This window comes from Pezoporus occidentalis, unplaced genomic scaffold (genome assembly GCF_034315485.1).
Source record: "Pezoporus occidentalis ecotype Australia unplaced genomic scaffold, CSIRO_AGI_Poc_V1 ctg267, whole genome shotgun sequence".
Taxonomy (NCBI): Eukaryota; Metazoa; Chordata; class Aves; order Psittaciformes; family Psittacidae; genus Pezoporus; species Pezoporus occidentalis.
The window spans coordinates 457675-478372 of record NW_026914578.1 but is presented as its reverse complement, the minus strand read 5'-3'; the positions used below and the strand labels follow the sequence as shown (position 1 = coordinate 478372).

General features: G+C 49.4%; 1 protein-coding gene across 5 annotated transcripts in view; it reads right to left on the bottom strand.

Moving 5' to 3' along the window:
- Positions 1-3814: 3814 nt before the first annotated feature.
- PDE4B (phosphodiesterase 4B) overlaps positions 3815-20698 on the bottom strand; it is a 223590-nt gene continuing 206706 nt past the window's right edge. For 4 of the 5 annotated variants that reach the window (XM_062624426.1, XM_062624427.1, XM_062624428.1 and 1 more), the window contains 9 exons: positions 17292-17385; positions 13408-13586; positions 12741-12839; positions 12438-12602; positions 11921-12020; positions 11076-11230; positions 10857-10979; positions 9493-9675; positions 3815-5888 (listed from right to left, as the gene is read on the bottom strand). In XM_062624426.1, the coding sequence (XP_062480410.1) occupies positions 5523-5888; positions 9493-9675; positions 10857-10979; positions 11076-11230; positions 11921-12020; positions 12438-12602; positions 12741-12839; positions 13408-13586; positions 17292-17385 (1464 nt within the window). In that variant the 3' untranslated portion in view covers positions 3815-5522. Of the gene's footprint in view, positions 5889-9492; positions 9676-10856; positions 10980-11075; positions 11231-11920; positions 12021-12437; positions 12603-12740; positions 12840-13407; positions 13587-17291; positions 17386-18133; positions 18809-20698 lie in introns of those variants that run through there. The other variant, XM_062624430.1, reaches the window with a different exon arrangement.

Genomic DNA, 20698 nt, shown 5'->3' with positions numbered 1-20698 from the left:
GCAGGGCCTCGGCAGATGGAGCTCTGCAGCTGTGCCGGCGCCGTGAGCGAGCAGGATGGGAGCTGTGCAGATGTGCTGCAGCCGCGCACAGCAGGGGACAGGGACAAGGGGGGGACCCACAGCAGGACCTGCTGCCAGCAGTGACCCTCTCCTGCAGGTAAAATACCTTCTGCAGTATACAGATGTTCATATGCATATATATATATATATTTCATTGCAGCAATCTCTCTGTGGTGAGCAGCCTGCAGTGGGGATGAGGATATCCCTAGGTTGGTCCTGTTGGGGACTGTGAGTCCTCAGAGACAGGGAGCCCTTAGGCACCCCGTATCACATCTGGAAGAGCTAAAACACTTAAAGGCATCTTAAACTGCATCAGCTGTACCCCATTCCCTGTCCTTCCCGGGATCCAGCCGGATTCCCTGCTGCCAGACCCACCTCCCCTTCGCACCGAGGCCACCGGAGCCGTGAGCCCTCGGGCTGGGTTCCAGCGCCGCAGCGTCGATAACATCAGTGCTTCGGGCGCCAGCCCCCAGCTCCTTCCTGTTTTTGACTCCGAAGCTGTCAGCGGCTGATTCTCATGTCTCTCTTTTCATCTGTAGGACTTTGAAGTGAACTCTAAACCAGTGGCACCTACACCTCCTTGGCTGGCAAATCCTTAGGGCTGCGTTATCAACCTCAATGCAGCCTCTGCCAAGCACAGCTAAAGGCTGGGGGAGACTGGATGGAGCAGCCCTGAGGAGAAGGACTTGGGGTGTTGGGTGAGGAGAAGCTCCCCATGACCCGGCTTCAGTGTGTGCTTGAGCCCAGAACCCCCCTGTGTGCTGGGCTGCACCCCCAGAGCGTGAGCAGCAGCTCAGGGAGGGGATCCTGCCCCTCTGCTGTGCTCTGGGGAGACCCCCCCCTGCAGCCCTGATCCAGCTCTGGGGCAGCAGCACAAGAGGGACGTGGAGCTGTTGGAGCGAGGCCAGAGGAGGCCATGGAGATGCTGCGAGGGCTGGAGCAGCTCTGCTCTGGAGCCAGGCTGAGAGAGCTGGGCTGGGGCAGCCTGGAGAAGAGAAGGCTCCTGAAGGGGAGACCTGAGAGCAGCTCCAGTGCCTGAAGGGGCTGCAGGAAAGCTGGAGAGGGGCTTGGGACAAGGGATGTAGGGACAGGCCAAGGGGAATGGCTTTAACCTGCTAGAGGTTGAGGAGACTGAGCTGAGCTCTTAGGCAGAAGCTCTTCCCTGTGAGGGTGCTGAGGCGCTGGCACAGGGTGCCCAGGGGAGCTGTGGCTGCCCCATCCCTGGCAGTGCTCAAGGCCAGGTTGGACACAGGGGCTTGGAGCAAGCTGCTCTAGTGGAAGGGGTCCCTGCCCGTGGCAGGGGTTGGAGCTGGAGGAGCTTTAAGGTCCCTTCCAACCCAAACCAGGCTGGGGTTCTATGATTATACCTTGGGAAACACAAAACACTCCATCCTGCTGGCTGGCATACTGAGGGAAACAGCACTGTGCATCATGGTGTGCTCAAGCACATGGGGCACCCCCATGCCAGCATGATGGACACAGAGCCAGCCTTGGTGGGGCCAAAACACGAGCAGAAGCTGCGGCAGGGACCAGCACCGCTTGCAGCTGCTGGCATGCATCTCTGCAGTAGACGGCAGGTTGCAATGCCTGCGCTCCTCCCTCACTCCTATGGACCAGGAGTTAAAAAGCACATGGCAAAGCATCCCCCCAGCCAGGAGAGCCCCATGGGAAGCCAGCAGAGCGGGTTTGTTCTTTCATTTCTTTGCACCACGGTTTCTATGAACAACACCGACCTCCGGGGCAGGAGTTTCCTGGCAGTGCTGGGGGCTCTGTGGGACCCTTGTCCCCCGTGCAGCTGGGAAGGGCCGGCCCCGCTCCAGCACAGCGAGCAGCGGCTCATCCCAGCACTGATGCCATGGGGGGTTATGGCTGGTGGAAACTCCCTCTGAAACCCCAGTGGGACGTTAAATCCTTGAGGACCCGGCCGCTTAGGGCACTGCTGCAGTAGGGGTGTTGGGGGCATCCATCATTAACACTGGCAGCGAGAAGGGGAGAGCTTGTGGGTCCTTATCCTGCGTCCCCGAGGCTGGGTCCTGCACCATCCACCCTGCACACAGCACTGCCCCTGCTGCACACCTGCACTGCACAGCCCTGTGCACTCCCCAGTTGCATGCTGCAGTTGCACAGCTGGACGCACACAGCGGTTGCACAGCTGGATGCACACCTCGCTTGTACCTGGGAGCCACCCCTTCTCTGGAAGGACGTGCTTTCTGCACCCTGTTTTCCCGCAGGTTTTCTTTTTCATCCTGTTTTCCCCTCCAGGATCTGAGCCGAGGCCATTCCAACCCGTCTGGGTGCAGCCAGAGCTGCTGGGAACGGGGAGAGCACTGGGAAAGGGGAGCAGGACCCATCATCTCGCTGCATCAAGCAAGGAGGACGCATCACACTGCATTGCTGCCTCTACGTGGAGCCGCTTCTGATGATGAAGGAAACCATGCAAACCCCGTGGGGCCCTCAGGGCCAGTCAGTTTTGGATGGGAGGATGATAAAGCAGACCCAAGAGGCGTCCTCGTTCCCTGAGAAAAGGACAAAAAGCACCAGTAAGCTGCCCTGCTCCCCAGCTGGGATTTCCCACCCCCAAAATGGGAGGAAAACAGGAGGGATTCGAGTTAGCTTCACAGCATTGCTGCCACCAGGGTGTTTCTCTGCTGCTGCAAGAAGGAGAAGTGAAAGGAGCTGTTATTTCGGTGCCAGAGCAAGAGCACAGTGTTTGCATGCGCTTGTGATGAACCGGCCTGGCAGAACGAGGTCACTGGAAGGGAAAGAAAGAAAGCAAGAGAAGGCTGGTGGAGGGATGGGGGGGGACCGGGGCACCCTGTGCTGTGTCAGCCCCACACCGGGGCGCCCCACGTCCCAGTGCCATCCCTGCTGCCCTGGGGCTGGTTGTTCACCTGCAGCTCCAGCTCTTTGCTGCCTTCTCCACCCGGAGCTGCCAATGCTCTTCCACTCCAATAACTCCGTGTCCCAGCTCTGCACATCCCCGGGAGCCATGAGCGCAGCGCTGGCTGCAGCAAAGGCGAATGGAAACGATGCTCGGGGGGGAATTCATGGAGAACAATTTGGGATCGGCATCATCATGAAGTCTGCACCTTACACCCATGCCAAGGTGCTGGGAGAAGCACCCCGGGAGGCTGCAGCCCCACTCCCAGGGTTACCATCAGCTGCTTGAGGCTGCAGCCCCCTTCCAGCCGGATGAGAGGTGTTGGCATGAAGGTGTCCCCCATGAAGTGCTGGGTGAGAAGATGGGTACGGGATGGGGGATCTGCACTTCCACACAGCTTCTATGGAGCCAGGGAGTGCTGGGTCTCCTTCAGGTACCGCCAGCTCCCCAGCATCACCCGCAGCAAGAGCAGCCGAGAGCAGTCCCTGGTCCCCCCCCCCATCCCCTCATTTCCACCCCCCACCACCAGCAGGATGTTTTTGACTGGAAATCCCGTTGTTTTGGGTCAGGCCGGGACATGAAAGCATCCCTGAGCCCCGGAGCCGCCCTGCACCGGGCGCAGGCTGCGCTGCGGCCATCGCCTTCCTGTCTGCATCCGCCTTCCTGTCGCCGCTGCCACCGGCACGGCCCTGCTCAGGAAGGAGAAGGTCTCCACATGGAGAGGGTGGCCGTGCCCTCTGCCTGCGTCTCTTCCCCTTTGTCTCTGCCGGGGTTTGGCCATGGGAGGGTTTGGTGTTACCGGTGCCAGCAGCCAGGTTGCAGCCGCTGCCGCTTGCCCACAGCGACCTGTTAAAGAAAGCAGCAGCCACAGGGCAGGGTCATGCTTTCGTTTATTCACTTCATATAAAAATCTCTTTTAAGAATGCATCTGAACACAATATATAATACTATAACATACATTGTGTGAAACTTGGAGGGGTGGGGGGGACAATAAAATAACCACCTGGAACAATGCAGTGTTCAACAGACATACAAACCCATTGATCATGCACAACTGTGCTATTTTCATTAACTAGTTAGTCACAAGTTGGACCAAAAGCTTGAAACATTATTTTACAAACTGAGATTTGACACGGCTCACGACTGCCGGACAAGCTTTGTCAGAAGAAGTTTCACAGCACAATTATTACATCAGTTCACATTGGGTTTTGTGGCATAGAAATTCACATTGGGTTGTTCAGAAGGCGGAAGGGGACGTTTAAAAGCCAGCCCCGTTGCGGGGGGGGGTTCTTTGCTAGGGTTCCTTTCTCCAGGTTTTTTTTCAGCGTTTCCATTCATTGCCATGGGGTCTGGGTCTGTGAAGATGAACCCCCCCACAGGCAGCTGCCACCCGAATGCCCTCCCTGGGTTGCGTCTGTCTCTTCAGCTATGTTCAGGTTCGTGTATTTTATGCAATATAAAAGGTTAGAAGGAAGGGGGGGGGGGGGGGGAAGGCAACTCTTGTTCGAGTTTTCTACCCCTTGAACATCGCCGCCGAGAGGCGATGCCGGTTCATATATAAATTAATAACTTACAAAACATTACAGTATGTACATTACGTAATAAATACACTGTTATAAACAGTAATGGAGGTGTTAGAGCTCAAGGCAGTGCAGGAGGACGGCGGCGGACCAAAACCTAGGAGACGTGGAGGGGAGGAAACACAAAGATCCGAGCGTGCAAATTCCACGGAGCCCAGGAGCTGCCGAGGGGGAAGGCGCGTCCCGTCCCACCGCGCCGCGCTGCCTCATCACTGCTTACAGGGGTACGGCAACAACCTACCCTCTATCCTGCTCCCGACAGAGAAGAACACCCCGCGGAGGAAAACCCACTGCTATTCCTAGCAAGCGAACGGAGGTGGTGCATGAAGTGACTGTAAATGGGTCGCCTGGGGTAGCGAGAGGACGATTAAAGGTGCAGCAATGCAAAACAGAGAGGGTTTCCCCTTCCGTTTAGTCTGTAAAAGTGATGAACTGCAATAAAGTGACAGGTATTGCCATGGAAAAAAGGAAGACTGCTTCTTGTAACAGGAAGAATCAAAAAGGAATCCGTCAATTCTGAAACACTTCTGTGTCACTTTTGATACTAAACTCCGTGTATTTTGTTAAGAGACTCTTGAAAAGACATGAAAGTGTTTACAAAGAAGGCACACAGGTCTGCAGACAGGTGGTCAGGTGGACAGCTTTTATATGGAGAGTTATTAATCAGTAGTTTCTATCAGTCTAACTGGTATAAATTCCAAAGCTAACAGTATAAAATCTCTCAGTTGTGTGTCATTTACTCTTCAGTCACGACCCGAGCCAGCTCCAGGACAGCAGGATGCTGGGAGCTGACAAGGATTCAAACCACAACGTCAATCACCTGTTAATTTCCTGAGCAATCATTCACTACACGATCTTTAACCCTGACTCCAATCTCAAGTAGCTGGGGAGATCTGTCAGCCCGTGTTAGGCACAGGCCTCAGACCCAGGCTGCAGGCAAGTCCGTGAGACTGCTGCATGCTCCTCAAGTGTTTGAAATCCACTCACACGGGCGCAGGACATTATGTGTCCACAGGAGATGTGTCTTCTGTCACAATCTCTATGTTGGCCTCCCTCTGTGAATCCTCTTCCCCTGGCTCGGCCACGCTGAGTGTCTTTGTATTGCTGAAGTAGCCGATGCTCTCGCCGTCCTTCTCCGGTCCATCCGAGTCCTCCTCCTCCAGCGTCAGTTCAAACTGGAACTTCTCCATCAGGCCCTGGCAGTCCCTGCCCCGCTCCTCCAGCGGAGGAGATGGGCTCTGAGGTATCATGCTCTGGTACCAGTTCCTGTTGTCCTCCAGCGTGTCCAGGATGTCCTGGGCATCGGGCTGCACCAGGTCAGCCCACGTCTCCCAGAGCGGATGGACGATGTAGTCAATGAATCCCACCTAAGAAACACAGCGATAAGCATGCTTAGGGAAAGGGAATGGCCAAGATGGATCTAAAAGGTTCAAATGATGTTAACAGATGAATTTTACAAGCAAAACACCCCACCCCACCCAGAGCAAGTCCCCAAACCAGCACAGTCTAATTGCAGATATAATGAAGATGCTGCGAGGGCTGGAGCAGCTCTGCTCTGGAGCCAGGCTGAGAGAGCTGGGCTGGGGCAGCCTGGAGAAGAGAAGGCTCCTGAAGGGGAGACCTGAGAGCAGCTCCAGTGCCTGAAGGGGCTGCAGGAAAGCTGGAGAGGGGCTTGGGACAAGGGATGTAGGGACAGGCCAAGGGGAATGGCTTTAACCTGCCAGAGGTTGAGGAAACTTAGATCAGCTCTTAGGCAGAAGCTCCTCCCTGTGAGGGTGCTGAGGCGCTGGCACAGGGTGCCCAGAGAAGCTGTGGCTGCCCCATCCCTGGCAGTGTTCAAGGCCAGGTTGGATACAGGGGCTTGGAGCAAGCTGCTCTAGTGAAAGGGGTCCCTGCCCATGGCAGGGGCTGGAGCTGGAGGAGCTTTAAGGTCCCTTCCAACCCAAACCAGGCTGGGATTCTATCCTCTGACACCCAAAGCCGCACCTACAACATTGGGTCAGGTCAATGCCTTGTCCAAAATCAAATCCTGGATGAAAGTTTAAAGGCAGGAGCCACGGGGAAACTCAGTGATGGAGCTCCCAATCCCATCCCTGGCTGCCTGCATGATTCTAAATATCCCTGGAGATGTCTGCTCCTGACCAGGGGCTCAACCCCTGCTCTGGGAAAGTCAGGGCAAGCCATCACTTTGAAGACAGACCATGCCACTGAGGGGTGCCTCTCACCAGCTGTTAATGCAGAGGGGCAGTTTAGATGGTTATTGCCTCTACCCTAAGCATCAAGGAAGTTTCCATGTCTCCAACAGGATCCCCTGGTGGCTGTGGACAAGGCTGGTGTATTTATGGCAACGCTGCCATTACCCCAGATGTGTATGGATGTGGCTGGCAGCTGTGAAAACACCAGTGCTCCCAAGGCCAGCCACCAAATGTCACTGTTTTTATGGACTAAAGGTTGACCTTTCAGTGCATTTTACAACAGTGTGTGGTTTGTACCTATTCTGAGCTGCTTCATGCCCTGCATCTTTAAACACTTCAACACTGCTACTCTACTTTGCCAAGGCAGCCACCGTGGTTCTCTGTGGAGCTGGTAGAGGTTTCCTTTCCCTTCACTTCGGTTTGGAACGAGTGCTGAAAGCAGGTCAGAAGTGCTCCTCCTGCATGAAGGAGCACAGAGCACTGCTGCCTGAGTCCCATGGAATGACATCCAGAGGTGGAAACGATGAGGGCTGTGGCCGAGCCCGTCAGCCCTTCCGCTGGCTGGAGCGTAAGCTCTGAGCTAAATCACTTTTCAATTGTCTGAGTAAGAGGACGTACGTCCAGGATGGAGAAAACTCAATGGCCATAAAGAGGATTGAAATTCTTCCGTCTTGGCAGAATGTGTCACTTCTTGCTCTGCTGGACAACATTTCTGTGCAGCAGGAAAATGGCTCTCAGAGGGGCCAGGCTCAACGTGCAGATGTTTGCTTTGGAAATCGCACATGCCTCCTTCAGACACAACAGGATGTCAATAGAACCATTAACATTCAATTGTAACGTACTGGGGAGGCAGCTTAAACAAAAAGGTGATGAAAATTTCCTGCAGCACATGTTCCAGAGCACTTTTAAAGTGACGAAAGAAAACCCTTCTCTATGGTTAGCTGATGGCTTCACCACCACCCAAAACGCTGCAGGGCTACCCAGCACCCATGGTGAGAGACCAGTCCCTTTGGAACCAGGCCACTGTTTCCTTAAACAAACATCCCTAACCATGGAATAGCTGGCCAACTGGCTGAGCACTGATCTTAAAGATTTTGATGTGAAGAGGTAATATATGAAGGCAGGTTGAGAAAGTTGGGGCTGTTCAGCCTAGAGAAGAGAAGCTGCGTGGAGACCTCAGGGCAGCTTCCAGTGTCTGAAGGGGTCTACAAGGATGCTGGAGAGGGACTCTTCATAAAAGACTGTAGTGATAGGACAAGGGGTGGTGGGTTCAGCGTTAAACACGGGAAGTTCAGGTTAGGACCAAGTAAGAAGTTCTTTACTATGAGGGTGGAGAGGTGCTGGAATGGGTTGCCCAAAGAAGTTGTAAATGCCCCACCCCTGGCAGTGTTCAAGGCCAGGTTGGACACAGGGGCTTGGAGCAAACTGCTCTAGTGTGAGGTGTCCCTGCCCATGGCAGGGGGTTGGAACTGGATGATCTTAAGGTCCTTTCCAACCCAACCCATTCTATGATTCTCTGATCTAGAGCTTTGTAATACTTGCATACTATATTCTAACCAGTTCCTTATTTCACCCCAGAACAGACATGCCACCTCCCTTTCCCCTCTGCCACTAGCTGGGATTTCAACAGTAGCCATTTTGTGCAACTCCTGTTCTCTCTTGCATGGCAAAAATGCCATTTTGAACCTCTATGAAGTGCACATGTGAAGCAAGAAATTAACTGGGGCTCACATGAGGAGCACATGGGCCTTTTCCGGCCAAGCCTTGCTGAAGGATTCATTTCTCATTAGGTTAACAAATAAGACAGATTTTTCCAACAAAATCACCATGTGGTTGAGTGAATAATTTTGAAACCACTTGGCTTAGCCCAAGAGGACATTTGGAAACAATTATCATCAATTTTGTTACTTATTCAAGCTGAAAACCCTGGACGATGACTTGCCGGAGTCATTTAGAAACAACAACCAAGACACCATTATGTAAAGGTTGGAAGATGTTGAGGCAAACATCAAATTACCAGCTTCATTACAGACTAACCGGGTGAAATTTTATGGCCTGTGCTACACGGGTCAGGACAAAAGCTGGCCTTGAAACCATTTAATCTATGAATCAGAACGAGGGATGAGCCGGTTCATCTCGGAAAAAGAGACGTATCCAGCTCCTTTTGAGGTTTATATTGACAGAAACAGGTATTTCTTTGATATATATTTCTTTGATATACCTAGCACACAGCAGCTCCATCAACCTCGAACTTAACTGGACAGATTGTGCAGTGCACAACTGTTCTGCACAAGGCTGAATAAACACCTTTCCAGTGTCCTCAAGCGGATCTTGGGTGGGAGAAGCTCCTAACCCTATGGTTCAATGCAGCTGGCATTGCTATGAATGCCTAACATGAGATGCAGTGGCAGTAGGTTTAGGAGGTGCTATTTAAGGAGGCTGGGGGCTTTGAAGGCAGGAGGGGGAGATCAGAACTGCACTTTTTCCAGCCTGGGGAACAAAAGGAAACCAACTCGCTCTGGAAACTGGGACACAAACAGCGCAAGATGAAGAGGCACTGGAAACGATTTGATGCCAAGGGGGTAGATAAAGGAGCCTGAACAGCCTTGCGGGTCTAGATGGGCTTCAGGCACAGCTGGATGTCAGGGTCAATCAGAACCAACCCTCTGAACAGCTGGCTCTTTGCCTGATTGTGCTAGAGAAAGCAGATGAATTTGGTGCGTGCTTTAGAAACACAAGCCTGGGCAGTACAGAAAGGCAGCTCCCAGCCAATTACCTGGGATTTTTCCACTGACGCTGTGTGTTTGTCGCACATTGGGCTGATTTCCATCCCTCTCTCTCGCTCTTTGTCTCCCTGCTGGAAGAACTCCTCCATGATCCTGTCCGTCCATTGCCGGTACAGCTCCAGAGACTTTGTGGGATTACTCAAGTCTGCACAATGTACCATATTTCGGAGAACCTGCAATTACATTAATCAGAAAAGTCATAAAATCAAATGGAAAAAAGAGGATGGTTTCAAGCTGTATCTGCTTGCTTAGTTCAGAACATTTAACCACAAGGCTCTTTGATTATGCAACAGCCTCCAAAAGTATTAACATCCCAACAGCTCCATATACGAGACTGACTGCTATGGCCCACTTCAGGAGTGAAATATGCCCTATGTTTTTCAGGCATCTTACACAGGGTGTAGTTGTAGCCATGTGAATTACATCATACGGGTTTGGTTTTGAATGCAGGTGCTTCCCACCATTCCGACTTTATTTCCATGCTCTCAGGTGGTTAAATGCTCCTGCTTCATTAAATGAGTAATATCCCTTCCACACACACACAAAAGCCGTGGCTGCAAGGACCTGGACAGCAATGGAGTGACCCGTTTGAACATCAGCAGTCTTAAATAACTGTAAGGAGAGGTTTCCCTGCTCTTAAGTTGTCCATCAAAAGTGGAGAGAAGAGCAGGGTATATCTTGTCCTACTAACTATGAAACCCTGCTCCAGTTTTAATAACTGCTTCGTTATTTCTGCAAATAAAGGATTAGATGACACAGGGACACTAACTTCAGCTCACTGTGAGAGTTGCTTTAGATAAGGGGTTACAAATTAAATTCACAATGCTACGGCAATCTTTTTGACAGGAGAAACAAATGGGAATAAGCAGCAAGGAAATTCAGGAGCCCTCAAAAACTCAGCCTTGTAAGGCTGATCAGCTTCAGAAGAACATGCATGTTTGCAGCTCCATGCTGTAAGTGCTCAAACATAACCCCATTTATCTAAAAAACATGGGACTATCTTGTGCCTCTTTGTGGTGCAGAACAGAAGAAAAATTAGGTCAGTAGCTTCTATATTTAAAAGCCCCGGTAAAAACCAGAGCATGGTTTCATAGAATCAAGGAATGGTTTGGATTGGAAAGGACCTTAAAGCTCCTCCAGTTCCAACCCCTGCCACGGGCAGGGACACCTTCCACTAGAGCAGCTTGCTCCAAGCCCCTGTGTCCAACCTGGCCTTGAACACTGCCAGGGATGGGGCAGCCACAGCTTCTCTGGGCACCCTGTGCCAGCGCCTCAGCACCCTCCCAGGGAAGAGCTTCTGCCTAAGATCTAATCCAACAAAATACATAAAATCCAGGCACCCCGGCTGACCCACCTGTATTCTGTCGGTGTAGTTGTCCAGGAGGAGGACCCCTGAACTGGTCACTTTCTTGGTTTCCACCATAGTCTTCAGATCAGCTAACAGACTCATATGCTTGGACATATCCGTGGCCAACACCTTTGCAGAAGTGAAAACAGGATCTCAGTACAGGCAACCATAGAAAGCAGCCACTCTTTTGTTTAAGAAGAGGAGCAATGTGTGCATAGCTCATACCATGTCAATGACCATCTTCCTGAGTGTCTGACGCTGCTTCTTGGTCAGGTTCTGGAAGATGTCACAGTGCTCCTCTTGAAGCAGTTTGAAACCCACGGCAAGATGGTGGTTTTCCAAGACAGATTCATCGTTGTACATCAGGGCGAGCTCAGAATCTAGCAAAGCAACACAAATACGTGAGTCCTGCCCGTGAAAGGTGTGATTTCAGACAGCAAACCCTTGTCCTGAGTAATGAAATGTTGATTTCTATGCAATAAATTGGGAACAGTTTTCTTCTTTGGCCTCATGTGGGCCAACAGCGTGCGGTTTTCCAATCTGAGCACATACGTATATAACATAAACAGCCCTTTGTTCAGTTCTAATGAACAAAATAATACTTGGTTGACTTAGTTACAGGCTTCAGAATCACTGACAACAGAGAGCATGAATCCTACGAACACACTTTCCATAAAAGAACAATACCCATCTCTTGGAATCAAGATACATGCTTAGGCTGTTGCAGAGTACAATGTGAACCACAATATTTTGCTTCATTGTTGTCAATAGCAATAGTGTTATTTCTCTTTTATTAACAATAAAATTTGCACTCAGGCCTGGAAGAATTATTATGCATTAGCAAGTAGTAATACTCATAAGCTTCAAGGGCACTTTGCAAATTGTTCTACAATAGCTTCTTTTGTTAGGAATTTCATTGTAATTACTGCTTATTTCATAATGTCCGAGTAGTTTACTGCACAATAGTTTGAGAAAGTCGTAATGGGTGACCCCACTGTTAGGGAAAATGCAGTTCCATTAGATTCCAAGTTTGAGGATGAAGTTATGACTGTATCTGAAACAAAACTCACTTGTGTTAATGAGAAATTGATTGGAGACCCCGGGGTGATCCACATCATGAATTGCAGCTGCAAAGATTGCAGCGAGGATTTCCAAATCAGTGAAGACAGCCTAGGAAAGAGAAAAGGAATTCATCAGAGAAGTCCTCATGTTTTATCTCAGCAGTTTGGGAGGCTGATGTACAGAAAGAACTTGTGCTTTTTAAATGAGTTTTCTGAGGGCAAGACATTTAGGCAGAAGAAAGGTCGACAAAGCAGCATGTGCCCTTTTCAGGTGAAACAGAGATTACAGGTAAAGCTGCTGCTGAAATTTCTCACTGGTGACTTCCCTGGCAGTAAACTGAGCCCTCGGAAGAGCAGAGAGCACACAGCCTCTTGCAAGTCTCAGTGCTACTGGCCACTGACTCAGCTTGAGTTTTCCCTTCTCTATTCACATAGGCAATGCGGTGCTTGTAAGCCTCCATCCTACCTTTAAAGCCAACAAACAGCTGCCCAACACAAAGCACTGAGCTCAAACTGGGAAACTCACATCCAGTGCTGGGGTAGAGAGCAGAACGTGTGTGGACTGGGCAACGTCAGCAGCGTGGAGGCTGTTGTGGTAAGCCACATCAGAGTGGTAGTGGTCTTCTAGTGTCATCATGTACGTCACGAAAGTGTCTGATGAGATCTTGAATGTTTTCAGTAGATCTCGCTCCTGTGTAATAAATGGTACAAGGATAGATGCAGGTATCAGATGAGGGTCTCATACAGTAGAAGGCAACAAGACAGGAAGCGATTAGGAGCTCAAAGAGTGTTGTAAAAGAGCAGCAGATTTGATCAGAAAACCACCCACCTGAAATATCGCGTACATAATGCAGGTGAGCGGCCGGTTGTGGGAATACCTGGCCACATTGAAGATGTTGAGACCCCACTTATTCAGATCCTCCAGTTCCTTTGGAAAGGACAAAAAGAGAATGGTTACAATTTTTCCAAGGCAATCCTGCCTTTAGCACTTGCTCTGCATCTTTAGCATTTTCCAAATGTTTAAAGAGATGCAAATTCAATGCTCATTGTGGGAATTAGGTGAGTGATGAACACATGGACTTAAAGCACACCAAGACAGAGGAACTGGAAAGGGCTGATGCCAAAGCACTTGTGCAAAGAAATGCCATTTGTGTGGCAGGGGAATTATGTGTGATGTGAATTTCCAGGCTGAAAGAAGAAATGCCCTGACAAAGGCCCCACAGCCAGACTGCTGGACATGGTGTTGTTATAGTTTCCTATGTCTGATAACTGCTCTCCTCAGCTTCCATCATATTTTTATTATTATTTTAGGGATATTTCCAAGGAATTTACTAACACAGAATATGTTGTTAGGGCCTGGAGCCATTAATTACAGTATTTGTAATGGCCACATCACTTCAGGGATGCCAATTCCAGTTTTACAAGGGGATACGGTCCAGCCAGCCAGTCCATCCCCAGCTTCCAGATAACTCCCAGTTCCCACAGAACTGTCATACCTTGGCCAGATGGTCTTCCTTTTCTGTCTTCACACCAAATCTTGAGATGCTGGTGTTATTTAAGCTTGAACTATGCATTAATTTTTTCACTCCACTGATCTGTGTCATGAGCTGCTGTTTTTTCTTCTTCTCTCTGTCTTTCTGGGTGGGAGAAGGAATCTCCACATCATTCTGCTTGTCTGTAACCAAGAAAGGTGGAATGAGTCAATGCTGTTTGCAGTGTGAGCACCATCACACCCCGCAAAACGAACCCTTAGCTCTGCTGACTAAGTTCAAGCCCACATGTTTCTGCTGGGGCCTTCTCTATTTTGGGGACTGAACTGAACCAAAAGCAAAGCAAAACAGTCACATAACCTCTGTTTGCCCTTGGCAAGCCTGACCCTTCCCACTGAGCCCTGCTGGGCTGCCTTCAGCACAGCCATTGTCAAGCTGCATCACTTGGGGACATGGCACGTGTCCAGGACACAGCTCTGCATGTCTGAAGGGCACCAGGCTCTGCTTATGGATAGAGCTCAATTAATTTTTCTTTCCTATTTTCAGGAAAATAAAATGTCTATTCAAAATAACACATTTTTCCTCAACAGATTAGGACGAAGAATAGATATCAGATTGTATTTTCATATCCATTCTGTTGTTACTTATTAGGGCCAAACTCATCTCCATATCCCCTGCTCTTAAAACACCAACCCAGTAACAAATTGTTGTCACTGATTTATTAAAGGCTTGCCCTTTACTTATGTATAGAGTATCTATAACATGTATAACATATATAGATGAATATATTATATATAAAATGTATATATATGTATAGCATGTATAACAATAACATGTATAGGCCATATTTCTGATGTCAGGCTCAGAGACAATGACAATATTAATGCACATTAAGTAGGCATCTATCTAGTAGGGCACAGACTTGGCTGTGGAGATGTGTTGAACAGATAAATCTATCCACATATGCTACTGACTGCCTTTCCCACTGATTTATCTGCTGCATTAGAATGGAGATAGAGCGGCTCATTACTTTCAGGCTAACCATGAACTCTTAGGAGAGGATGCTATCATCTGTTCGCACCTTTGCATCTCTGAGGACCTCTGGAGGACTAAACATCGAGGCATTAGTTACCTTTGCCTTGGCTTAATTAAAAACCTCTCAAGTAAGAACTACCAGTGTGTCTGCAACACTGCAATTAAGAGGGAAGCCATTATTCACAGCCACAGTGAGCTGACATCAGTGGGTGTTTCCCTTGTGTCTTTCTGCTGAACAACAGAAGGACTTTCCTCTATATAATCTCTTTAGCAATGACTAACACCAGGGCAGTGTAAAATGGACATTCTTGAACAGAAAGGTCCAGTTTGTTAAACCAAGTCCCCATGGTGGTGGTGGCAGCAGCAACACCCTTCACCCCTCAGGAAAGGGCAGGTGCTGAAAGGCCATTGTGACCTTCCTCATTCATGTGGTGTCGCCAATGAAAAAGGGCCTGTAGGGCCAGGCCAAGGGGAATGGCTTTAACCTGCCAGAGGTTGAGGAGACTGAGATGAGCTCTTAGGCAGAAGTTCTTCCCTGTGAGGGTGCTGAGGCACTGGCACAGGGTGCCCAGAGAAGCTGTGGCTGCCCCATCCCTGGCAGTGTTCAAGGCCAGGTTGGACACAGGGGCTTGGAGCAAGCTGCTCTAGTGGAGGTGTCCTTGCCCGTGGCAGGGGTTGGAGCTGGAGGAGCTTTAAGGTCCTTCCAACCCAAACCATTCCAGGATTCTATTCTATGAACACCACCAGTGTTCATCTTTGTCCTTCGCAGGGATTTAAAGCTGGAGCCCTTGCTCTCACTGACCAAACTGACAGCAGGGCTGGCCCCTCTGGTGCCTTGGCTCTTGGTGCCTTTCTTAGCTCGTTTAATAAAGTCTAGACACTGAATAAAAGTGGAGGGTTTAATATCTATGTTAGCCCCTCTAGTACTGGTTGAAGATAAATTAATAGATAAATCCTATTCACTTGTGTCTTTTTGATTGCTTGCTCAGCTTCCCCAGTCGTAGACTCCTGTTATTTTGGGCATTACATTTTCAATCAAAAGGCAGAAAAAAGTTATTTATAAAGGTGTGACAGCATGACTTCCTAAAAAAAGCTTGAAGATCCTTTTAAAAGCTTTACTCATTTCTCTTTAATATGCGCAATTAAGCTGCAATCTGCCCCAATCTGGTGAGCCTGCGCCACTTGGCAACACAGCCCAAAGAGGCTGAGTGGCTCTCAAACTGTCACAAACCAGGGAGGACGTCACCGTTACAAGACTATGTGAGAAGAAGCAGAATAGGGATGAATAAGACCCATTGTCAAGACCTGCAAAGGGAAATGCAGTTACCTGACCCAGCCCAAGTGCAGGGAATAACAGAGCCCCATTAGCACCAACAGTGGCTTCAGCTAATTAGTCCCTGGTGCAATAGAGACTCCTCTAAATTCACTGTAGGTGTGGTTTATGGGTTTTATATTAGGTCCACAGTCTCAAGCCACACTGGGTATCTCCCTGTCCCATAGATACATGCCTATTGGCAAGGGCTGTCTCAAAATGTAACGGTGGTCACGCTCCCCAGCATGCTGTGTATGCCCCAGGCTCTTCAGCTGAAGCAGCAAGGCAGCCTTGCTTCTACTCCCTCCATTAAGTCATGTTCTGGATGTCACAATGAAGCTAAAGACTGGGCAAATGGACTCCCACAAAGCAGCTCCAGACTTACATGGATTATTAGTGATGTGTCCTAAATGCACGCAGTAGTTCCAGTTCCAACTGGCTACTGAAATCACTTTAAAATCCCTTAATGGGAATAATTGTGTGTCATACAGTGAATGCATTCTGAGACATCTTAACCGCAGGGCACGAGTCCCCACGAGCTCCAGCATCCCATACACTCAGCACTTGAAGCTGTTGGACTCAGCAGTATAGAACCCCAGCCTGGTTTGGGTTGAAGGGACCTTAAAGCTCCTCCAGCTCCAACCCCTGCCACGGGCAGGGACCCCTTCCACTAGAGCAGCTTGCTCCAAGCCCCTGTGTCCAACCTGGCCTTGAACACTGCCAGGGATGGGGCAGCCACAGCTTCTCTGGGCACCCTGTGCCAGCGCCTCAGCACCCTCACAGAGAAGAGCTTCTGCCTAAGAGCTCATCTCAGTCTCCCCTCGGGCAGGTTAAAGCCATTCCCCTTGGCCTGTCCCTACAGGCCCTTGTCCCAAGCCCCTCTCCACGTTTCCTGCAGCCCCTTTAGGTGCAGTGCAAAGCTTCATTTTATATACAAATGGTCACAAATTCTAAAGCTGCTGGAGAACACAGAAGATTCAGGGGTTTATAACAAATCTGTTTTGTAAACCGAGAGCATTCACTCCTGTCAGTTAGTCCTACGAGATCCAACAAATCTAATGACATTCAAAATACTGTTCCTACTCTTTATTCTGACTTCCAGTGCAAAATGAGCAAATACACACAGCGTAACATAGAAGATAAAATGGCAGGGCTGAACCTGCTTCTCTGACCCCCATCTCTGAAGGGGGAAGATGTAGCTGCATGAGGCAGCAGTTGCAAGGATGAGAGGATGCAGTTGGGCTTGTGTGACTTTGTCCTTTACTTAAGGTCAAGACAAAACCAAATCCTGCACAAGGCAGCTACCAGCAGCTTAATACAATCTGAGCAGAAACCTCTTTTCATTTGGAGAAGGCATTCCCCCGTGGATAGACTTATCCAAACCCTGTATTATTCCCCTCCCTTGATCCATTTTGAAAGTGAAAAAGCAAAACTAATGCTCTGCCCTGAAGGCAAACTGGGCACAAGTGCTGACTGGTGGCTGTGAGGCTTCCATTCATCCTGAGCTTTGAGTCACCCGAAAGCTTGGGATGTGATTCCTTACCTAGGAAAGTGTTGGAAATGTACTCGGACACCTGGTTACCGGAGCGGCTCATCTCGGAAAGGTGTGTCAGCTCCCGGTTCAGCATCCTCTTGAACTGGGAGGGAAAGAGCACAGACAAAAGATGGTCTTTTTCTGGATGCTTTTCCCAATTAACACAGCTTTATCAGAAGCGAGTTCACAAATGAGATGTTAAAAACAAAATCCTGGAGGTATCTGGAATGGAGACAGCTGCATATGGTTTCATTTAGATACTGCTCAGCAGCATCATGAGGAGAGATTTCCTTTCAGTACACTAAACTGCAAAATTCATTTCCTCCACACAAACATACTAGTTTTTACTGCAAGAAATGAGCAGATAACGTTTCAGGTAATCTCTCTGAACGATCAGATTCTTGCACTGCTTTTAAATCCCACATCCTATAACCTTCTTTTGTTCTGCGTTTCCTAAGTTTGCTCCATTTTGTATTATGCCAGTAAAAGACAACTGCATAGAAGAGCATAGCAGAGGAGAAACATGCCATAAATCTGAACATCTGCTTGGGTCATTGCAGTAAAATGCAGGATCCAAGCATTGATTCCCTCAGAGATACATGCTGCGATCCTCCCAATTTTACAACCACATCTTTTCATTGCTGCATCATGTTATCCTGCACCACTGAATTCCCAAATGGGGGAAAAATTACATACATGTCAGCTGCATGCACAGTACAAACGTACGTACATCTCCTGCCCTGCAGTACACACAAATAACCATTTAAAAGCATGTTTTCCTTATAGAGGTTCTATCCAAGCAATACAGCACAAAACCCAGTCACTTACAAGCCTCGAGGATTTAAACCCACCTTAATATAACCCCAAGACACAGACAATAAATAGTTGGCTTCAGGCATTTTGGAAAACTCCTCAGCACCGTCCCCAAATCCTCACGGAGAAGCCGCCGGTCGGATGGGAATGCTCCTCGGGCACACACGGACACCCCCTGCCCCGGTCAATCACAGAAGGCAGCATCCATCAGAGCCGGAGATCCCCCCGAACCCGGTGGTTGCTAATCCCAGACACAGCCGAGCCCGGCAGAGCATCTTTGCAGAGGGCTGAACGTGGGTGTATTTGCTCGCAGGAGAGAAGAATGAAATCAGGAGCTGCACGGAGGAAGGAGAACTGATCCAAACGCATTCAGCTGGAAGCACTTAGGGATTACGAATGCTCCTGGTCGCTTAATTGGCTGAAGGGGGTCCCCACTCCACCTCAGCCTTGCCCAGCTGCTCTCTCTGACACGAAAATGATGCTGGTTTCCGAGGGGCTGCCAGCTCTAGTCACACAGCCATCTTTGGATGAGGGAGATTAAAATGGAGGAAGCTCCGTGCATATTTAAATAAGTCAAAAGTAGGCAGTAGCTCTTCTCCGTTTCTGCTTTGGTTTAATCCTCTTCGTTACAGAGGCTGAGGATTTCCAAAGCAAGGATTCTCATAGGGGTTTTGAAAAGCATCGTTTTCACTTTCTCAGTGAGATGACAGAGATTTCTCCCCTACGTGGTGAAGGGCAAAATGCAGCAATGTAACAAAGCGCACCTTCATGACATAGAATTATTTTTCAGTGATAAACTAATACCAACTTTAAATCTGTAATGCCACTGTACGCTTCATAAATCCTTCCTTACAAGTATATATTCACAACCCCAATGTCAAGATTCAATCCTTTCTGTGTTTTTTACTTGAGACTGACATGCAATGACTTTATTAGGAAGTTGCAGCTGTCCCTTTTAGCATCAGATCAAAAGCAAAGCCCATTGCACTGCGTATGTGATAGAGATCACAGTGAGGAATCCTGCTGATGCGCAGCACTCGCTGCTTTAGGACGTCCTTGGTGATTGTTGGCTGCAATACACTGCATGACAGCAGCCAGCATTCCTAAAATAAGAGTGCAATCTGTGGTTTAAATCATTTCCTTTCTCCATTAAACGTTATCAGCCTCGCCTGGAACGGCATCACGGGGCTTCCTCACGTGCTGCAGGACATGCAGGGATGGGGGAGCTGGTGCTGCATCGCATCCCCTTGTCCCTGCTGCAGCAGCTGATGCAAGCAGGGAGATGCGGAGCCTGCAGACAGCCCATGCGGAGCCTGCAGCTCCCTGAAAATCACCCCTTGCTGGCCAAGCATGGCTCCACCTGCGGCTCAGCACCATCCAGATGGGACTCCCCCTCAAGCCTTTTGGCCACAAGAATCACATAGAGCAAAATGAAGCTGTGAAGGCACCGTCTTCTCTCCTTAAATTCATGATTATCAGAGGTGGAAAGCTGATGCCATCTCTCTTTTGCCATGTGAGCAGACCAAAGATGGGTGCCATCTGCTCAGACTCTGCCGCCACCACCTCTGCTGTCTTCTCTTACAGCAACCTGCCTTGCCCTGCCAGTGTGAATGCCCACTTTCCAGGTTACTCAACCAGTTTAAATACTGTCTCATGGGATCTGGGCAAGAGCAGGATGTGAAGGATGCCATCTCATGGGATACAGGCAGGAGCAGGATGTGAAGGATGCCATCTCATGGGATACAGGCAGGAGCAGGATGTGATGGATGCCACCTCATGGGATACAGGCAAGCGCAGGATGAGAAGGATGCCATCTCATGGGATACAGGCAGGAGTGGGCAGTGAAAGATGCCATCTGATGGGATATGGGCAGGAGTAAAACATGAAAGATGCCATCTTATGAGATATGGGTGGGAGTAAAACATGACAGATGCCATCTCACGGGATATGGGCAGGAGTGGGATGTGAAAGATGCCATCTCATGGGATCCAGGCATGAGTGGGATATGAAGGATGACATCCCACAGTGCTGGGTCATGGGCTTCAGCTCACAAGGTCCCCAGTAAACTTCACGTCAACCAAGAGGGACAAAAGCCTTTTGAAACTCCTAAGAGAGACCTTAGTGATGGAGAGTGAGTGGCAGGAAGATAAGAACCAAGCAAAGAAAGCCCGTGGGAGGAGAGCTCTGACCCCGTCATTCCTCACGCTGACGTACTTTGGCTGGTCACAAGCCCTGGCCACCAACACGTGGATGCTCCCATAGGCTCCCAGTGAAGCATGTGCTGAAATGCTGCCCTGGACCGAGGCCTTTATCTTCACAAGGAAAACACCACAATCAGATGATGACACAGACGCTTTCGGCAATGTTGAACCAGGCAGGTTTGCTATACAATCACCCCTTTCAGGCAAATAATCACAAGGGGTGAGCAAACAGCTGAAAAAATGCCTTTACCTCACAACTGCCTTCCTCCAGGACAAAGGGTGGCCGCTGCCTTCTCACGCGGGCACAGAGCCATTACTTGGGTTCCACAAGGTCACCCAAGCCATCCGCAGCGGAGATGAGGCCAGATACAAGACGCTGGGGTTCTCCTATCTGATCTTTAA